The 21,335-nt window shown below is 37.3% G+C and overlaps 3 protein-coding genes across 4 annotated transcripts; 2 read left to right on the top strand and 1 right to left on the bottom strand.

The window, feature by feature from the left end:
- The first annotated feature begins 651 nt into the window (after window positions 1-651).
- Window positions 652-6,234, top strand: LOC103956148 (acyl-coenzyme A oxidase 2, peroxisomal). Its single transcript, XM_009368086.3, has 7 exons — window positions 652-1,163; window positions 2,563-2,678; window positions 3,834-4,714; window positions 4,897-5,076; window positions 5,166-5,332; window positions 5,415-5,538; window positions 5,733-6,234. Exons 1-7 carry the CDS (start codon window positions 715-717, stop codon window positions 5,886-5,888), a joined length of 2,073 nt encoding a protein of 690 aa, XP_009366361.1. The 5' UTR covers window positions 652-714; the 3' UTR covers window positions 5,889-6,234.
- Window positions 6,235-6,991: 757 nt separating this feature from the next.
- On the bottom strand, window positions 6,992-11,155 carry LOC103956149 (protein ALTERED PHOSPHATE STARVATION RESPONSE 1). 2 transcript variants are annotated; one of them, XM_048581932.1, is made up of 6 exons: window positions 10,745-11,155; window positions 9,420-10,527; window positions 9,222-9,299; window positions 8,537-8,751; window positions 7,909-8,132; window positions 6,992-7,761 (listed from the first exon to the last, which is right to left on the bottom strand). In XM_048581932.1, the coding sequence occupies exons 2-6, from the start codon at window positions 10,432-10,434 to the stop codon at window positions 7,107-7,109; spliced, it is 2,187 nt and encodes a 728-aa protein (XP_048437889.1). In that variant the 5' UTR covers window positions 10,435-10,527; window positions 10,745-11,155; the 3' UTR covers window positions 6,992-7,106. The 2 variants fall into 2 exon arrangements, with proteins under 2 accessions (XP_048437889.1, XP_009366362.1); XM_009368087.3 differs by having other exon boundaries at window positions 9,420-11,155.
- A 6,483-nt stretch (window positions 11,156-17,638) lies between these two features.
- On the top strand, window positions 17,639-19,527 carry LOC103956176 (putative ETHYLENE INSENSITIVE 3-like 4 protein). The gene is given in 5 exon segments (XM_009368123.2): window positions 17,639-18,291; window positions 18,293-18,331; window positions 18,333-18,707; window positions 18,709-19,046; window positions 19,049-19,527. Coding segments are annotated over 5 exon segments (1,374 nt in total). The 5' UTR covers window positions 17,639-18,148.
- The last annotated feature ends 1,808 nt before the right edge of the window (window positions 19,528-21,335 follow it).

Raw genomic sequence — 21,335 nt, 5'->3', positions numbered from 1 at the left:
AAGGAGAAACAACAGACATGTAGTACAAGATGAAAAAAGATAGAGAAAGAGTTGCAGAGCTCGTAGAAGTTGATGAACAGTACTGTAACAATTTGATAGAAGAAGAGCTGCATAACATTGACAACATGATGGAATCATGAAGAGCTGGTAACAAATTAGCATAAATTGAATAGCATCATGTAATTCTAGATAGAAATATCAATATTATTGTAAATCCCGCTACAATAATGAAATAATGACATAAGAGTAAATAAAACAAATGTTTTACCCATTATGGACTTTACATACTCAAAATATATTTTTAATTAAGAATGAATAGTGTTAGATCATTTCCATTAAAACTCCATATATATATATATATATATGTGAAGCCTTTAAGGGAAGTGATCTCTATTTTTAAAAAAAAATGGGAATATCCTCTTAACCGTTAGATTTGGCTTTTATGAAATCCTTTTATTGAGATTTTGTGGCTTATAATTTAATCTCAATCATAAAATTTCATTAAAATTAAATCTAATGATCAAAAAGTGGTAAAAAATAAGAATCATTTCCTTTAAAGACTTATATATTTGAAATGCGGGCCAATGCCAACTGCCAACTTCCCGTACAAGTAACCTTTCTCCACGTCATCACCTATTGCCGTATTAGTAAACGAACTAGCCGACCTCCTCCTAATTTCTCCGTCTCCGATATCAATAAAGAAAAAAAAAAAAGATGCAGAGTCCACAACCAGATCCAACGGCGGGGGATGAATCCCAGGCCGTCAGCCGCCGCATCCAACGGCTGTCTTTACACCTGACACCTAATCATCGACATCTCCAAAACGACACCGCTCAGCAGCTTGGGCTGGTGGAGTGCGCCAAGGCGGCGAAGCTGACGGTGGACACGAGCAGCCTCTCAAACTACATGAGAGGAAAACACCGGGAAATCCAGGACAGAGTGTTGGATTACTTCAACAAGAGGCCGGAGCTTCAGACGCCGGTGGAGATTTTGAAGGACGACCACCGGGAGCTTTGTATGAAGCAGCTCGTTGGGTTGGTGAGAGAGGCCGGGATCAGGCCTTTCAGGTACATCGTTGATGAACCGGCTAAGTACTTCGCTATTTTGGAGGCCGTTGGCAGCGTCGACATGTCTCTCGCGATTAAGATGGGGGTGCAGTACAGGTGATTGATTACCACTACTACAGTACTACTCTCATCTTTTTTCATTGATTTTTGTGGCATTTTTTGGATGCTGATCGCTTTGTGTATTAAGTTTGGGTGGGAATTTTAGGGAATTGAGGGTGTTTTTGACGGTGGTTTTGTGTTGTTTGATTGTTTGATTTCACGAAATCATTTAACCCTTGAATCGAATGGCTTTGGTTCTTTGTAGGTTGTATCATTATATATGGTGTATATGTGTTGTAAATTGTAATTGCTTATGATTTGATTGGTACTGCACTAATTAATTTGTTACTGCTCCATAAGACGGGCCTCAAATATGTGCATACAGATGCATTCACACTGCGGTAGAAAGATATGAGCATTAGAGATGTAAATAGATACAGAATTGTTGCTGTGTAGATGTTCATGTTTCGGTGTACTCTTACAATTGTATTCGCACCACTGACGAATGCAGTTACATCATGAAAATTTTAGTATAAAGGGCACCGAATTTGTATCAGTAACCCTATTCGTTGCCCTTTGTTAGGTGTTGTGTTTAGTTAATGGCTTGTCACCAAATGTGAAATCCCTTTACATTGTTGGTTCCAACAAAAGGAGGAAGAGGTTGACAAGGATTTCGACCAATAAATTGGAGTTGGATGAGTTAGCTTGTTATTTTGAAGTGCTATGCCATGTCTATGAACAAAACTGTTGGACTAAAACGAGAGTGTTGGACCACACTAAAAATTCTTATAATTTGGGGTCGTGATTACTCAACAAAACTTTTCATGCTAGGGAGAGGAATTCTGGTGCTCAAATTTTCCTATTGCTCTGTCTTTCCCTATTTATTACATATAGTTCACATGTTGGATGCCCTTTCTGAGGGAGGGCGTTTAAAATATAAGTTAATAGAACGGGCTTAAGGTGGACTGCGTCAAGATTGGGAATATAACAGAAAAAGAAAATTTTATGAACAATTTGAAACCATACAGAAAGATCTTGAACAAGGGGCAATTAATATAATTTTCATGTGATGAGAAACTTGTTATACAATCCATGTTCTGTTTTGCAATTTTAACGTTCTGAGATGGGGAAGGTTACAGAAAAATTGAAAGGTAGAAATTCTATTATAATTTTGGCTTTGAATACGAGAACTGCAATGGATTTTGAAAGGCAGAAAGTTCCATTAAAGTGGAAGGCCTGCAGAGTTCGTCATTGTTCAAATATCACATGCTTTATTGCTGATATTTGGTGCTTTGGATTCAAATGATGTAATTACATGGCTCTTAAATTGACAAAGACTTGTTATGGGGCCTCTTTTCTCCAGTGCTTGTGTGCCTGAAACGTAGCATGATGCCTAATTGCACTAGCTTTACATCATGTATCTTGTCGTGCACTGATTTTTTTATTACTTGTGCAGCCTTTGGGGAGGTTCTGTACTTAACTTAGGAACTAAAAAGCACAAGGATATGTATTTTGATGGTATCGACAATCTGGAGTATCCAGGTTGTTTTGCTATGACCGAACTGCATCATGGTGAGCTGTTCTGCTACTCCCATTCTTTTACTTGTTTCCTTGCTTTTGCCTAAGCTGATATTACAGCGATGCTTAATGCTGGGACATTATAAGTTTATCCATACATTCATTGTGTGATTTTGTGGAATGGTTGGTGTGCCCCACACACATATATATAGACATTTAAAAGCAAGTACTTTTTACAAATTTTATTTTCGTGAAACCACAGATTGTAATTCTTAATTAATAGTATTATCATGAGAAGGTCGAATCATGTTCAATAAGCCATCCAATGAGAAACTTTTATTAGGCATGATTATGAAGATAGTTTTCCAAGATTTATCTTGGTAACTTGTTAGTTACTTTGTTTGGAGTGTCAGAGTCGATATAGACAGGGTGCTGAAATATTTATAACAACGAACGCCCATCCACTTTTGAATCTTTGATTTATTGGTGATAGTTATCCATTTTAATTTGGGTGGTGCACTGGTGCTACCCACACAACCTTTTTTTACCTCCCACGCACCCCCTGTAAATTTTTGCCCCTTGATCCTCTTCAATTCATTCAATCCGATGGCCGAAAATTGAGAGGTGTGTGTGAAAGGTAAAAAGGGGTGTCCAGAGTTGTAAAAATGAGCCTTGAGGCGTGCCTAGGCGGTGCAGTGAAGAAAATGCCTCTGCCCAGCGGGAGTAAGCTTAAACTTGCCTAGTTGTGGTCGAGGCATTAGCTGGGGCTTTTTTCATTTAAGGTTAAGGTTTCTCACCTGCAGTGAAGAAATTTTTTTATTGATTGTTGTTTTTTCCTCTATAATGTTTGATTTTGACTCTGTTGTTGATTAGATTATATATATATATATATATAATATTAATATATGTATATATTAATAATTTTAGGTCCCATGAGGAGGTGCCTTACGCCTCAAGGCATTTGACTAGGTGGGGCTATCCATCAAACGCCTTGGCTTCGCCATCGCATTTTATAACATTGGTGGATACCACCACCCTTTAACTTTTTTAAGAAGAGACTGGTTCATTGTGATTCTCTATCATCTTTTGATTCAGATTTTCTTTGTTGTTTTTCATTTTATGCTTTTTATTTCTCAGGTACTGCTGTGTATTACTAAATCTAGAATTCATATCTTAACTGTTTTAATTATTCCGTTTTCTGTGCCTAAGGCTCAAATGTTCAAGGTCTACAAACAGTGGCAACTTTTGATCCAATCACAGATGAATTTATAATCGACACACCCAATGATGGGGCGATCAAATGGTGGATTGGCAACGCTGCCGTTCATGGAAAGTTTGCTACTGTTTTTGCTAAGCTGATGTTGCCGACTCATGACACAAAAGGTATTACTGATATGGGTGTCCATGCCTTCATTGTGCCAATAAGGGATTTGAAGACCCACCAAACTCTTCCAGGGATTGAGATACAGGATTGTGGCCACAAGGTGGGTCTGAATGGGGTAGACAATGGAGCATTAAGATTCCGGTCAGTGAGAATCCCTCGTGATAATCTTCTTAATCGATTCGGAGATGTCTCCCGGGATGGGAAATACACAAGTAGCTTACCATCTATAAATAAAAGATTTGCTGCCACTCTAGGGGAACTTGTAGGTGGGAGGGTTGGTCTTGCATATTCTTCAGTTAGTGTCCTTAAGGTCGCTGCCACAATTGCAATCCGATACTCTCTACTGCGACAGCAGTTTGGTCCTTCCAAGCAACCTGAAGTCAGTATTCTTGATTATCAGTCCCAACAACACAAGTTAATGCCAATGCTGGCTTCAACTTATGCATTCCATTTTGCCACGTCGCATTTGGTGGAGAAATATTCAGAGATGAAAAAGTCTCATGATGAACAATTGGTTGGTGACATCCATTCCCTTTCAGCAGGGCTCAAGGCTTATGTGACGGCATATACAGCAAAGTCATTGAGTATCTGCAGGGAAGCTTGTGGAGGCCATGGGTATGCTTCTGTCAACCGCTTTGGTAGCTTGAGGAATGACCATGACATTTTTCAGACGTTTGAAGGGGACAATACAGTGCTCCTACAACAGGTTCTGAACAAATCACATTCTCTACGCCCTCGCTTGGAATTTTCTATTTTATTTTATGATCTGGAATTTTTATAGGATAGAACATATTGGGTGCCCAAACCATTTGAGCATGAAGTGTTAGAACAAGAGATGAAATACATTTGCCATAAGCAATTACACACTAGTTTTCACTGGTGACGCAGGTTGCTGGTGATCTGTTGAAGCAATATAAGGAGAAATTTCAAGGCGGAACACTCACAGTCACATGGAGCTACCTCAGAGAGTCCATGAACTCATATCTGTCTCAGCCAAATCCAGTGACTGCTCGATGGGACAGTGAAGACCATTTGCGAGATCCTAAGTTCCAGTTGGATGCTTTCAGAGTGAGTTTTTACTTGGTTTTATGATCAAAATCCTGTCTTAGTGTATATAACAAAACTGAAACTCTTGTCGCATAATTTTCCTCTGGCAGTACCGAACTTCTCGATTACTTCAAAGTGTCGCTGTAAGACTGCGCAAGCATTCCAAAACTCTTGGCAGTTTTGGTGCATGGAATCGATGCTTAAATCACCTTTTGACTCTTGCAGAGTCCCACATTGAGTCTGTCATCCTTGCCAAGTTTGTTGAAGCTGTCCAGAAGTAATTCTTAGATCTCTGTTACTTTCATTCATTTCTTTCCATTATGATTTTGAGTTTCTAAAATGGGGTATTTATTTGCCAGGTGTCCGGATCCAAGTTCTCGAGCTGCTCTGAAACTCGTCTGTGATCTTTATGCCTTGGAGCGCATTTGGAAAGACATAGGAACCTATCGTAATGTTGATTATGTCGCACCAAACAAAGCTAAGGTATTCCTATGAAGCATGAAAAGAAGAAATATTTCCTGTAATTCTACGGTTTATGCTATCACTTTGACGCAGGATTATGGAAAACGTATTTAAGCCCGAATACGATAGTAGTAACATTGAATCCATCCTGCATGGCTTTGAGGAAATGCCGTAAAAATTCAAATTCGACTGAATTCTCGTTTCTGTTTGTGCAGGCAATTCACAAACTGATGGAGTACCTGAGTTTTCAGGTGAGAAATATTGCAAGGGAACTTGTAGACACATTTGACATTCCAGATTATGTTACAAGAGCCCCGATTGCAATGCAGTCAGATGCCTACTCACACTACACACACTATGTCGGATTTTAATTCCCACCGATCTTGTTCCTTTTTAAGAAAAATAAAGCAGGAAAGGGAGTTCATGTTTTTCTTACTTTAAGTTTCGAAAATATTATTTGCTTTAAAAAAATTGTATTTAGACACAAAACCGAGCGCAATGGCGTTGATTCATATAGCTGACCCTTCTTAGTGGGATAAGGTTTTTTTGTTGTTGTACAAAAATCGAAGGGTGGGAGTTGGTAGGGAAAAAGTGGATGATAGCTCTCACAATGCGGGTATATGATGTAGTAGTTTTGTAAAATTATTGAACAGCATGTCTTGTTCAAAAGGCAATTCGTTCTTGATACAAATGTTATGCCGTGTTTGTGTGCTAAAATATGTCCTGTAAATCGTGAATTCATTAACTTGCGAAGTAGCCCTTTTGCAAACCCACCAATCAAAAATTAAAACCAGTTCTGCTCTCAAAATCCGTTCTCTACTAGTCTTTTTTGGCGAAAATATTCTCAAGTTAGTATATTATCGACACGACATAGTATGAATACATTTTCGACACAATACTGATAGATTATTAATACATTATGAACACAATTTTTTAGTAAGAGATTTTAAACTTGAGATTATTTTCTTCAAAGAGGGCTAATAGGGATTGCGTTTTGAGAGCATGACTAATTTTGGTTGGTGTATTTGTAAAATGGCTAGTAAGCCCAATTTCCCATAACTTTGGCAAGAGATGCATGGTCACTCACCCTTAGTCACTCAACAGTTTTTCCTTTTTCGGGTTCTTTTGGATTTGGCTGTGGTTCTTGATACCCCATAAAGAGGTCAAAAACGACAAAATGTTCTCTTGATCACCTAGTGACCGAGAAATTCATGTTCTCTTGAATTTGAGATCAAGGGTAAAGTATGAGTGAATGTACTTTAATGTTTAAATCACACCCCTTGACATAAAATTCAAGGTTGGGCGACCATGAATCGAGATTCTTAAGTCACCTAGTGATCAAGAGAATGGGACCCCAAAAAAATTGAAGTATCATCAGAGACTAGATGGTATACTAATAAAGCCAATCGCCGAGAAAAACATACTAAATATTGGCTGAAAACTCGTGCTAATTCAGTTGTAAAATTGAACGCACTGCCCAAAAACTTGGTACTTTTTCCTCCCCAAAGCTATTTGCAACAATTCAACTTTACAAACCTGTATCCGGTCACAAATTCAAGAGATTATTATATGTTTATAATTACATAAACTCAGTATCTAACAGGCCTGCCGTTGAGATATGCAATTCGAGCTACTTCACTTTTGTATCTGATATCTTCATACATCTTCAGTGATGCCTCCGAAAATTTAGTGAGTCTCTCGAGAACCCTTGCCAAGCTTGCATGCATGCAACTCAAGTTTGGAGATGATTCTTCACTGTTTTCTGCTTTGTTCTCTGCTTCTCCGTTGTTTGCATCAGCTGATTCAGCTGTCCCCTGGTTTTTCTGTGTGACTGCTTGTTTTTCCATCAAATGACGCAGATCTGATAAGAAGGTTCTGATTGCATCAGTAAGTTCGTTAGAAGGCAGTGCTCTGATCCCAGCTGCCCAATCTCGAAAGAGAACAAATATAGGTGGGGCTACAGCTCGACGGGGGGAAAATGGCCTTCTGCTTTTGGTACGCTCCCGTGGTTGCATGATGCAGTTTTGCAGCCAACCATTGAGAGCTTCCACATATGACGTATGGCTGTTGATCCAATTTGCAAAGCTTAGGCCGAAACATTCAATCTCATCCAAAAGTTGAGCCATTATCTGCCTACGGGAATCTCCTTGGGAAGGTGTTGAGCTCTTTGAATGATATGCCAGTGAGATGGTTATATATTGCGCATGATGGCATTCAAGCATGGCCTTCCACATTCCCATCAATCTACACAAAAACACCATTCATCAATCCAAGGTTAGTGATGCTTTGAAACAAATAATATGAATTTGAAGAGTCGGAAGATAATCTTGTGGTTATTGGAGTTTTTTTTTTTCAATGTCTCAGTTACGAGAACAACGTGATCCTACTTACCCCTGAGTAAGTTCCAAGAGTTGTGGATACAATTCTTCATCTCTCATTTTCTCAATCCGCTTTGATATTGAATCAACAGCATGTATTGCCACTCTTATTCGTGAATGTAGATCCTTCACTATCGCCCGGGTTTTATCAATAACTTGACTGCTACAATCCTTTGCAAATTGATTCCTAAGTTGATCACACTTCCGGTCATACACCTTCCTGATAGATTCACTTGCCTACAAGAACCAAAATAAAAATGACGAGATGATTAAACAAAAACACTATAAAACAAAAAGCATAATACACAAACTTTATCACTATCTTTTCTCCTGTATTTAATGTTAGAGAGAAATACGGTTCACAAAATACAATTACAAATTGATGTTTCCCGCAATACCTACTCCATATCCCCATGACTAGAAGCTTGCAGTTTATATTCATGGTTTTAAACTACGAGGTTATAGATCAAATTCATGAGCATTTAAAGGCACATAAGAAGATTATCTGATGCTTGAATCAGGGTAAGCAGATCACAAGAAAGTTCGTATAAAAGAATGCGAAAATAGATTATAGAAATCAATAGATACAATAAAACATGCATCTATACAATAAAAATACTGCAGGGCTTCAACAAAAGTACCTTTACTTCGTCATAGAGTTTTCTTTCCCAGGCATATAGTCTCTCCAGAGTGGAGGAATGACTTCCGGCAATCATGCAAAACTCTTCAATAAAATCACTGCCACTGTCGTCGGCATCATCTTTTGATGCTGTGGCAAGAGGATTCCTTGATGAGGATGACCTCGAAGATGTTGAGCGCTTCCAAGTAATAATTTTTGTTCCATGTTGAGCAGCATCTACAAAACATTACGATCACAGATCTTATGGTCAGAAAGGGAGATTCTAATCATTCTGGGAAAGAGTGGTACCCAGTTGAGTGCGGCTTCATTTGTGATGCAAATGATGCGTGTAACTAAAGTGAGCCAGCTGATTCCACAATAAATGCCACAGAACAAATTTGAATGCTTTCACGCAGAATACATATATCACAAAATTAAATGGATGAACTGTGTTTATCTGATCATTGTGCCAGAGATACAACTTCTAGTCTTAACATAAAAGACGTTCGACTGATCAAAGGATTACTAGGATTCAACAAAACCAAAAAGTGACAAGTCAAGGGAAAAGACCTCAGCCTACAAAGTTACATAAGTCAGTATAGGAATAAGGAAATTCTTGCAATTGTTAAAGATGTATCCATGTCCAAAACCTAAATTACTTACTGGACTGGTAATTAGGTTGCGATTTACCAATTGCAACAACTTACCATGAGAAACAAGTACAGTCTTTCCAGGGCAGAAAACGAGCTGGAAAGCCACGAAAAAAGCCGAAGCAGATGATGTGCCTACAATACAATACTCAATAGTCATAGAGTTTATCAAGCAAGAACAAGAAGAAAAAAAATCAGACAACTAAAATTATCAATAGACATGAAACATTCTTCAACCAACATAAAAAAGTTTACCTTTCGCCTCCGAATACCCAACCCTTATTTTGTTTGACTCAAGCATCCTGGAGACCTCTTTTCCTGATTCTGCAGCTCTAAAAAAGCGGTTCTCGATATCCTTTATGCTCGAAAGAAAATCTTTAGCTCTGTGAGTAATAAACTCTGAAGGGTCCTCTCTTTCTGCACAAAAGTCCTTCTCCCTCTTTGAACCAGAAGGTCCAGACTGTTCAACTCCAACTTTGCCTGTCAAACTTCTAGCTCCGCCATTGGCATTACGTCCCTCAACTGACTGTCTCCCTTCACCATTGCCTGTTTGCAGAGACCCATCAACTCCCGAGTTTAGCGAATTCGCATTACCATCTACACTACTATCGTTTCGATTCACTGAATTACCAGAAACTTCATAATGTTCATTACCTCCATCTATTCCAACCTTTGCCCATCTACCCCTCTCCTCCACACCATGACTAGCTTCTTCACTCCTCCCCTGTCTCCACCCTTTGATATCATCAAAATTCACATCCACTCCACTATTTCCCACAAACCTAAAGCTCTCACTCTCATCAACAGGATCAAAATAATCCCAAGACGAATCTTCATCCGGCAGAGGAGGAGGAGGCGGCGGCAATGAAATATCCTCATCCACATAACTACTGCTAACCGGATTGAACCTTACAGTCACAGCTGCACCACCCCCTGACCTCATATAGCTCAACCTCACCGCAGGAGGCAAAACCAGCCTCTCATTGCGCATAGGCGAGTCCGAAGCGTCGGCCAAAGGCGAAGGCGAGGGAGAGGGGTAGGAGGAGTGCGAAGGGGTCTTGTCTGAGGTGGAGAGGGACGACTCTATCAACACCTCAGCCTCGGCGTAACGGCGGAGGGCAATGCCAATGTTTCTAAGAGAGTTGGTGTAAGATACATGAGAAGCTGCTAAAGCATACCTCGAATCGATTGCTTGCTTGATGAATCTCTTACGCTCTCTGCACAGCCGCAGAGCTTCGTCCTTCTCGATTTTAGAGTTGGTAGCACCCATTTTTGACGGAAAATATGGGGACCCAGTTCACGAAAGAACGCTCATTTTCTCAGCAACGAAACAACGCTCATTTTCTCAGCAACCAAACAAGACCTTTTAAAAGGAAAGAGAACCCATTACACCGGAAGCACAAAGAGCTCAACTTTTCAATAAATCTGTGAATAAACGGAGAAAAACCCTCCCTTCAAACCCCAAAACCCAAAAGAAAATGTGGGTTTTGCAGTAAATGAAAAACCCAGTGGGGGAAAATCGCTGAGAGTAAAAAGCGCAGAGAGGTGTCAGAGAAGGAGAGGAGTAGTTGTTTTCTTACAAGGAAAGGAAAGGAAAGGAAGGAAGAGAGCAGCTGCAGCAGCGGCAACGTGTTGGAGTGGTTGGGGGTCATCAAAGAGAAGCCATTAACGGAAAACTTCAAACCCCAACTGCTTGAATGCAATGAATGCCAAAGGCTCACTCCTCCACACATATACACACAGAAATTAAGAAAAAAAATAAAGGAAAAATAGAAACTGCGCGTCTCAGAGGGCTTTTACTGGTGGAGGGTCCTCTGAACGAATGGACAAAGGTGAAGAAAATGTGAAAAGGAAAAACAGAGAGAGAAGAGAAAGGAGAGAGAGCGAGGGGAATCTGGTGACTGGTGCAGTACAGTGTAGTCGGCCATAGAGTAGAAGAGGTGAGCAAGTGAGCAAAGGCCCTCGTAGAGTGTGTCTGATTTCTTGTAACCTATGGGAAAAACCCTTCCACCTTTTTCTGTTTTTATTTTTTTTCTTTTTTTTTAGCATTTTTCTCATTACTGTAACTAAGCTCTCTTAGAGAAAGTTTTTAGTGTGACTGAAACACAGGTAATACATCATGTGTTTTTATATAAGTGGTGAAAATTTTTATTTTTTAAATTATTAACTTTTTAACACACATATACCACCATTTGTATGGTAACACGTGATCTACCACTCTGTATTTTGGTCACACTGAAAAATCTCTCATCTCCATGCACCTAATCATCTATCACGTGTTCTTTTATCTAACTTTAGTTAACTTTCACATTAAATATTACTTTTGCAATTTAAAAAAAAAATAAAAAATTAACCAAAGTTAAATGAAATGACACGTAACAAATTATTAAGTGTATGGTGAGCATACACCAAGGTTTAGGATAGTGAGGAAAAATGATACTTTTTTTTCCTTTTGGGTGTAGAATTAGAATTAATTGAAGAATAAAAACTAAGAGTTTTTGTATTGTGAGTACGTAAGGAGAATGACTTACATTATATATATTTACTATCACGTGTTTTTCTCAATCTAATAAGAGATTATAAAGTGAAAGTTTTTCAAATGCTAATGCATTATTAGATTAATTTCATAAATAAAATAAATTTGTTTCATGTAAATTGTACATATCAGGCGGGGAGGTTGAATATGCATTGCATTGCGGACAAATATTGCTTTAAACATATATAATTGGTGCTTGTTAGAAAAGAATAAAGTTGAGTCCAGTATGAGATCCTTTCTAGATCCCTTTCCACCAAATCTACTTAGTCCGAGATCCGGACTGTTGAAATTTGATCAAACGGCTACAAATAGGGAGCATTTTAAAAGTCATAATAATTGTAACGTTGAATCAAAATTTAACGGTCCGGATCCCAAACTAAGTGGATTTAGTGGAAAGAGATGGATCCCTTTCCATGGAAATGGTGGTTCAGATGACATAATTGCTCCTTAAAATCGGGAAAATAACATTCTTTTTCTTTCTGCATTCAAAAAAGATAAAACATATGTGAGGAAATTATGGATACTTTTATTTATGAGTTAACCACATTTTACAATCTTTAAATTTTGAACAAATATCATATGACATTTTAAGGTATTGGAATTTTGTTTTTTTTTAGTACACAATATATTTTACACTAGAGTGAGGAGAGAGTTCGGTGAAGCTATACAATGGGCAATCTAATTTGGTATCAAATTAGTCATTCACGAGATTCGAGCCTAAGACCTCTTATTTGTAAGTGATAATGAATACTAGTATTGAATGGCAAAGTATTAGAATTATATCAATTGATATCTACAGTTTAATTAATTGCTTGATAATTCATTAAATGGATGATATGTTGAGCTTAAGGCCCTTGTATGGACTAATTTGTAAGCCATATCTAAATTCATACGACCTAAAAATCTCATAGTATAATATGATAAAATTAAAACCACATTAACCATTTTAAAAATTAGCTCAAACTTAAAAGGCGTAAATGGAATAAGCCTTTTATTTATTTATATTTCTCAAAATTGGAGTTTGTGTGTATAAGAGCAGCTCCAGTGGGAGCAATTGCTTGATGGATAGGCTTCAGCATAGGGCCTGATTACCTAAGGGAGGAAGTCCAGGGTTGGCAGGCAAGGGAGCCCAAGTAGGGCCGAGCGCCTGAGGTGAGTCTGACGTTAGCTGACGTCAGACGCTTGTTTTAATTTTTTTCTATCAGGCACGTGGCTTTCAAGCGTGCGTGGGTGCGTGTCAGGGGATAGAAAGTCAAAAAAGGGACCCATGATGCACTAATTTTTTTGTTACCGTTGGGGAGCCACATGGCTTCCCCACACCCGTTGGATTTCCAACGATAATAAAAATTAAAAAACCTTATTTAATATTAGCCGTTGGATATGAGATCAGCAATCCACGTTATTCGACTTTAAAAATTAAAAAAAACAGTTAAAAAATCAGAAATGTTACCGTTGTGCCACGTGGCACAATCTGGAGTGTTGGAATTCAAATTTGTTTAAATCCAACGGTATAGATTAATTAGGTGAATAAAAAAAATTTAAAAATGTAAAAAATTATTAAAAATCAGAAAAAAAATTTTGAAAAATAAAAAAAATTTTGATTTTACTTTTCTGTAAATACCTTCTCATTATTTTCTACTTACACCCCAATTTCATATCTTGTCAAAGTTTCAATCCAATTTTTTTCCAACAATTTCATATTTTCTACCTTACACCACAATTTCATGTTTTGTCAAAGTTTCAATCCAATTTCATACTTTTATATATTTACTTTTCTATACATACCTATCTTTCTCTCAAAGTTTCAATCCAATATTTTTCCAAGAAAATGACTAATGATGCAGGTACGAATTAGACACTTATTGAAGATGTTACGTTGTGTACTAGCTAGGTTGAAGTTACTCATGATCTGATTTCGAGTAATGCGAGATGCAGTTGAGAGAAATGTGGGGTCTAATTCATACCAATTATCTTGAGAAAATTGATGGGAAAAGAACCAAAGAATCTTTGTCCAGTCATTGGAGACTACTCAGCAAGTACGTGGAGAGACGCCTTGGCACCAGCTAGTGGTAATCTTCGCAGTGGGGAAAATTTATCGGATCAGGTAACAATATATTTTTTATTTGTTTGTACTATACCCAAATTTACATTACCTACTTTTTGGATAATGACACGTGGCGCAACGAGAACGATTAAAAAGAAATCCATCACCAATAATTGTCTTTTCGGATAATGATACGTGGCGCAACAAGAACGATTAAAAATCTTATCCGAAATTACAAATAAAATTATTTTGTATTATTTTATAAATAAAAAAAATACTAATATTTTATTGCTATTGTTTTTTCAAATAATGACACGTGACGTAACGAAAACGATTAAAAATTTTATCCAAAATTACAAATAAAATTATTTTGTATTATTTTATTGTTAATTGCTAGGGCTATTCAGTGTAGAGATAAAGATGTAAAAGACGATTACTGTTTATTAAAGGCAATTATTGTTCACTGAGTGGATAACCCTAGGAGGCCTCCACCACGCTGGAACTGCTTTAAAAATCTATGGAGTTGGAGGAGGGAGGAATGTGAAGAGCTCGCAGGAGAACATGCAAGGTCACTCAGTGGAATATTCTTTTTCTTCTTTATCACTTTTTTGTGTTCAGACTAGGCATGCCATGGATATTCATGGATGAATTTATGAAATATTCCAGCATATACAAAATCTATAAAGTAATTAAATATTAATCTTTCAAAAGGGTATGATATTGAATACTAATCTATTTATTTATTTTTATGTGTAGTAAATCTATTTATTATTCTTTATGAATATTGAATAGTAATCTGTTTATAGTGAATTGTCTTGTTAAAAGGGCATGATAGCTGTAGTGGTACTTTAGCATGCCCAAAGATGCAAAGTGGACATAATTTGCATGAAAATGTGCATCGGCAGTGTTCATTCCAGAAGCCAAAAACAGATCAAGGGTGATAATGGTGTTATTTTTATTTAACCCTTAAAGATAAGGTAGGGTTGTTTGACAATTTTGGAGAAAGATTTATATGGTACATAGTACATCGTCATCATCATGTTTCGTGTTAATAATATAACAACATATGTAAGTTTCTTTCCACATAATATTGTATTAACTTGAATTAACAGTGTACCTATGCCATGTAAACTGGAATTAACTTGACTCTTTTATGGTTTTGGAGGAGTTCCTCTTTAATCGTGATCAATTTACGGAACTTTATGCTTATGATTAAAATCATTCATATTATAAACACTTTGTAAAGATTATCTCTATAAAAAAAAAATCAACAAAGATCGTTTAGTGATTAAATTATATAAAATCAAATGGATGGATTCGATAAACGTATTAAGAACCGTTTATCTATTTGCTAAAGTTGCTGGTGTAAATTACTCTTCTTTTTGTTGGCTAAAATATCCATCTATTTACAGATGAGTCTATTTTGAGGTGAATAGTATAAAGAGGCCGTTCATGCGGCCCTCACTCATGGCGCTTTAGTCTTAGAACAAAGATAAAGGCAAAAAGAAAAAAGAAAAAGAAGCAAAGTTTAGCAAAAATGTTCTTGTTTGTTTAGTAAACACTACAATGTAGATGCCAAAGCATTCTTTCCATGTTTAAGAAAATAGAAAATAACAATTGGTACATTTTGCAAGTGCTTTTAATTTTCCTTTACAATCTTGTCATGGTAACCTTTTGACGTCACTCTATACTTGGCGCCTGTATTATTAAAAGCTTTTATTGCTATCTGTCTTCGCTTTCTATTGCTTTCATATGCGATTTTTCTTACAGAGAGATAATAGATGTGCCATAATTGGCCCAAGATTGACAATGATTTCTAGAATGTGATAACACTGAAAAGAATATTATGCACGAGTAAATGATATATTGATGGCTTTTTAGTTAAAATAGTCATTCAAATGGCATACCTAATAACATTGGTTCGTAAGATTTAAAATTAATAGAAATGATCCTTGAATTTATCCATCATCAATTATTTTGATCATTCCGTGAAAATTTTGTTAAATAAGGACTAAAATGACAAAAACTCCTTAATTAAGGGTAGTTTTATTGCCAGCGCATGTTCTTAGTGAATATTTTTCTTGCCAGCGCCAGGGTATTTTTCTTGCATGAACGAAGCCAAGACCCTCACACGGTGCATGTTTCTTTCCAGTGGCATCCAATCTGGTCTGTCGAATCTCAGTGAATAATGCTACCAATAAGCGATTTGTTTCCTTATGAGTCTGCTTTAACCCCTCGTGGTATTGATTTGCTGTATCTTGTTTGAGACTAAGTAGACCAAGCTCACGCTCGAATGTAAGTTCAAGAAGTCTGGTGTGTTTGGCAAGCCTGGGCCGAATAAAGGTTTTAGGAAGTACATTCGAGGCCTCATTGTCCTCGTCGTTGTCTTCCTTGACCAGTCTTTCTGGAGGTCTAAAATTGGTACGCTTAGTAGTCATTGTGATAGCCGTCACAGTTAATTTTTGGTCGCCAAGATTTATTTTCACCTTTTGGTATGCCGCAAATCTGGCGTGACGGAAGCGGGAAGATCATGTGCTAGTTCTATGCTATATGGCACATTTCCAGGTTTGTAGATGTCTGATTTGTCGATGTTTTCCTCGTTGTTGTTTTCTTCTTGATAAAGCGGGTTTCAATGGTCATGGACTTCGTCATTTTTTAGCACTTGATCCCACTGGCGTGTCAAAATGATGATCCTAGAAATTATAAAGCCTACGTAGTGCGCACGTCGAGTAACTACTGAGCTAACTACATTGTTTGATTTATGTGGACGTTCTAACTCATTACCGAGCTCGGTTGGGCAAACAAGATAAGTGTGGTGGTGTGGTGGTGAAATGTGATGCTAACTTCTCCACCAAGCGAATGTGACCGATGAAGGAACACTTTCAGCCTAGTATTTTAGAAAATGAAGACAAGATTATGCAATTCACTACTATGTTCAGGATCTTCTGCACCAGGTTTGGCAACTTCTACTATATTTGTGAAAATATATGTGCATTGAATTGTTATCAGGTTGTTGGGAGAAAAATACTCAAAGAAAATGAATGTATTCACTGTGAATGTTGTTCGGTATATGAATGTCAAACTCTGAAGTGCACATGGCAGTAACCAATCATAGAACACCTCACTTTGCCACTGCTTTTACTCATTTAATTTTCACCTCTCCCTCTGTCAATTCCTGGCTTCGCCACTTGTGCTATTTATACATACAACAAACATTTGGTTGCGCACCTTGGTCCTAAAACCTTGTGCGATGAACCCTTCGTAAGTACACAGTAAATATGATGACTTCAATGCGCACCGACCATTTCAGATTCCCTTTGCGTGACGAAAATCTTTACATGGGAAATTCTTTGTTGCACGATGATTTGGTGCCAAAAAACTTCTCACCTGCGTTTACCTGAAGGACTTTGCACGACGAAGGGTTTGGTTCATTGAGCAAAGATACCTTGCGTGACAAAATCCTTCATCGCGTAAAGTTTTCAACATTTGCGTGACGAATTCCTAATTTCGTTGCACAAACACACTTCAAGCGACAAAATTTTTGTCATCGCACAAAGTATCATTTCATAAGCTGTTTTTCCTACCAGTGAATATCATGTTTGAAATTCGATTAGTGTGTAAAATGTGGAGAAGTTACAGGATGATGCAGCAAACACCATGTTTGTTTTTCCTACCAGTATATATATATTCCTGTCTCCAAACCAAACGGCAAACACCATAATTTTCGTTTCTTAGCGTACATAGCGATTTCTTACTCATGTATGGTCTCAATCTTTGAAATTGAAGATTGAACAGGATGATGCAGCTTGCTTTCGTCGCCACAAATCACAATGTCGTCGTAGGCCTTAAATTTAATTATTTCATCAAAACTTGCCCTACGTACTATTCCACATCCACAGAATCTGAAATTGGCCTAAAAACAACTCTACAACACGAATGAAAAATGTAGAAGATTATTTAATTCATTCAAGTTGGAGTGACAACTTATATATCTTGGAATGGATAAGTATCTTAGCTCGTCAATCAAATTTGGTAACCATGGATACACCATGCGTCCCACATGCATGCAAACTTATATTTGAAAAAAAAAAAAATATATATATATATATATATATATATGTACACACACACAAATTGACTGTACCTACACACAGATCCACCACGTACGGCACCACCCCTCCATTAGCTTGTTACTTCAGAATCTCACGTAATTCCTTGAAATTTTCAGACTCCTCCAAAATTTTCCCTCAACCTCGTTAAAGCCAATCTTGTCCTCAAGCTTTCACATTGTTGTTTCTAAATTTGGCAAGTTCGTTTCTCACCGCCATTGGACATGGTTGTTAAAATATGGACTTAACTTAGTTACAGAGTCTTCATATCAATAGAGACGCGAATATTTCAACTATGGTAGAGTTCGATGGAGAAGTTGATACTGTAAGGGTTGGGATAGCTGTAGAAGATGAGGAAGCAGCTGAAGATCACATCAGCTACGAAGAGCTCAAGAAGCGAATGTGGAAGCATCGTATTCGCTTATAAAAGCTCAAAGAGTGGAAATATCATTGAGGACGAAGAAGACCGTGAAGATGAAGAAGTTGTTGGCAAAGCAAGAAGTGTCTTGTCGAAAGAAAATGGCAAGATCCCAAGATTCGATACTGAAATACATGGTGAAAATCATGGAGGTATGCAAAGCAAAGGGCTTTGTGTATGGGATTGTGCCTGAGAAGGGAAAACCAATGACGGGCTCCTCTGTTAGCTTAAGAAAGTGGTGGAAAGACAAAGTGAGATTTGACCAAAACGCCCCCATTGCAATATCCGAGCATCTGCCAGCTCTGATTTTTGAACAAGGTGAGTTGGATCATGGCTCTTATGCTCATTTGCTTCATGAACTGCAAGACACTACTTTGGGGTCTCTTCTTTCTGCTCTGATGCAGCACTGCATGCCGCCACAGCGGAGGTTCCCGCTGGGCTCCTCCTTGGTGGCCCACGGGGGAGGAGATGTGGTGGGGGGACCAAGGGATTTCTGTAGAGCATGGCGCTCCTCCTTATCGGAAGCCCCACGATCTTAAAAAGGCATGGAAAGTGAGTGCCTTGGCTGCTTTGATCAAACACATGGCCCCTAATTCAGATAAAGTGAGAAAGCTTGTGAGGCAAAGCAAGTGTTTGCAAGATAAGATGACTGCTATTTTGTCCAAAGTGGTTAACCAAGAAGAATCATTTATACAAATTACTGAGAAATGCCTCACAATCTCTGATCACTCAAATAAAAAGGTTAAGAATATGAAGTGGCCTGCTACTGCTAGCAATGAAAAAGGAAGTTGATGAGTACTGATTTGGGATTAGGGTTTGTGGATAAGAAATCAGGGGCAGACAATGATCAAGATCAAGATTAAACACTGTGTGTTTATGAGCAAAATAATGTTTCTGATTTTTTGGCTAAGGGAACATCATGTGCTTTATTAGATGATTGTCCCTCAAATGATAGTGGTGTTGTCAGTGTAGTGGATTGGATCTATATGGAGCTAGACAAGGTCAATCAGATTGATCACAACAATGGTGCACTTGTAATCAATGAGCAAGTTGGTGGGGAGGTGTCTGGTACTAAAGTGGGAGGCTATGGATCAGCAAGCTATTGGGGAAGTGGTATTTATGATGATGATGATCTAGCTATGGATGGAGCATTTGAGATCGGAAGGGGAAACATGGATTCGAATCTTTCTTCTGAAGAGATGTTACATAACGACCACGATACAACTTCTTTTTGGATTTGGGATATGAGTAATTAGTGAAAGCAGTGCTATTGGAACTATTTATCACGATCAGGAAGTAGCTAGTGATGAGTCAATATTTTATTATATATTTTACTCTATTCTTAGTATTAATTTATTTGTTATTTTGGTAGAATTTGGATACCTTCATTTATATTCTTAATGTAGGACATTTGATTTCTTTTGGAGCAAAAAGTGATCAAACGGATGAATTTTGGAGTAATTCTAATTGGAGGGTGTTCGTGTACCTTTTAAGATGATTGTGTCAAAATTCCAAATTTTTCTACCAAGCCGTTTGACCGTGGTGATAAAATTAAGGTCCAGCGCGCAGCTTTCTCAAATTGACATTTCTGGACGTTTTGAGTATTTGGGAGGTCAACATAGCATATTTTGAGGAAGATTCCTTCTGAGGATTTGTAGGGGATGTCTTCATTTCAAAAGAGACCTTTTGGAACCAAATCGGAGTTAATTTGGTAGGTCAAAAGTGTGATTTTCTGAGAAGTCCGAATTTTAGTTCAAATAGGAAACCTTTTATTTTCTGTTTTATTATTTTATTATGTTTCCTAGTTTTATTCTAAGACACTTTAGGGTTTTATTTTGTAGTAGTATAAATAAGTTATTTAGCCATTAGGGTTAAGAAAGAGAGGGGAGAAAAGGAGGAGAACGCACACACTACTTTGGATTATTCAAGTTTATTGTCAATGTATTTTCTATCCATGTTTTTAATAATATTTTATTTTATGACTATTCGTAGCTAGTTTCATTTGCTAGGGCGAGGCCACGAGCCTTAGTAAGAATATGTAGCTTCTTTTCAATTTGCTTATGATATTATGTATGCAAGTTTTGAATTATTAACCACTGTGCTTTAAACTATCTACTTGTCTTGATGATTGGCCATCATTAAGGTATTTAGAAAAGTAATTTGATGCAATTTTGGCGGAGGACTATCCCTGAAATTGACTAAGGCTTTTTTTGGTTAATATGTGTAACTTCTTAGAATGGACGACACATCTTAAGGGTCATATGGTTTTTTAGAAGGTTTTCACAAAATTTAACTAGTCATGCATGTTCACATTTGATCTGGATGCCACGGACGGGTTGCATGTTAGATATACGTTCTATATTGGAGGTTCCAAGTAAGGCATACTTTAGGAAAACCTAATCTTCAAAATATGCATGTGTAATTCATAAGTAATTGAAAGAACTACGTATGATTGTCAAGGTGTCGGCGGAACCCTAGTGCTCAAATTTATTTTCAAAACTATTTTCTTTTGTTTTCTTTACTTTCCCAATTTATTTAATTGTTTTTAATTAAATTCGTTTTAATATTTTAAATCATAAAATCAACCTCTTCTAAACTTCGTTTTTAAATAATTAATTAAAATTTGATTTAACATAGATTATTCATTTAATCCCAGTGGAGAACGACCTTGCTAGAGCCATCTATACTACGATAACCTTGTACTCTTGCAAGTATTTAAAGTGTTTTTATCCCTACTTTTGCAGGTGGTAAAATCCCTACTAAGAAATTGGCGCCGTCGCTAGGGATTGTTTCAAATAATTTGTGTTTATCATATTCTTAGTTAATTATTTTTGTAAATATCTTTTTATTTAGTTGTTGATTTTATTTTTATTTTTGTAGGTTATTATTGATTAATTTTGAGAACAATTCAATAATGGAGCTACCAGCAGGAGGATTGCCTTTATGGGTTTCTTTAGCAGAAAAGAGTTTTTATGAATTTAAACCTACAGTTTGTGCCCTTTATCAGTGCCCCGAAAGAGAATGTTTCCCTGAGTTTGTCGAAAAGCATATCAATATGAAAGAC

This window comes from the organism of the source record quoted next, unplaced genomic scaffold (assembly GCF_019419815.1).
Source record: "Pyrus x bretschneideri cultivar Hongxiangsu unplaced genomic scaffold, Pyrus_bretschneideri_v1 Contig18, whole genome shotgun sequence".
Classification (NCBI taxonomy): domain Eukaryota; kingdom Viridiplantae; phylum Streptophyta; class Magnoliopsida; order Rosales; family Rosaceae; genus Pyrus; species Pyrus x bretschneideri.
The sequence above is the reverse complement of the archived record's forward strand: the minus strand, read 5'-3'. Positions and strand labels throughout refer to the sequence as shown.

Bases quoted from the DNA above. Each gene is read 5' to 3' on its own strand.
- LOC103956149 (XM_009368087.3), bottom strand. From the start codon at position 10,434: ATGGGTGCTACCAACTCTAAAATCGAGAAGGACGAAGCTCTGCGGCTG. The intron at 9,300-9,419 runs GTAAACTTTTTT...ATTGTATTGTAG, and splicing joins TGGGTATTCGGAGGCGAAAG to GCACATCATCTGCTTCGGCT. The intron at 8,752-9,221 runs GTAAGTTGTTGC...AATGTTTTGTAG, and splicing joins GACTGTACTTGTTTCTCATG to ATGCTGCTCAACATGGAACA.
- LOC103956148 (XM_009368086.3), top strand. From the start codon at position 715: ATGCAGAGTCCACAACCAGATCCAACGGCGGGGGATGAATCCCAGGCC. The intron at 4,715-4,896 runs GTTCTGAACAAA...CTGGTGACGCAG, and splicing joins ATACAGTGCTCCTACAACAG to GTTGCTGGTGATCTGTTGAA. The intron at 5,077-5,165 runs GTGAGTTTTTAC...TTCCTCTGGCAG, and splicing joins TCCAGTTGGATGCTTTCAGA to TACCGAACTTCTCGATTACT.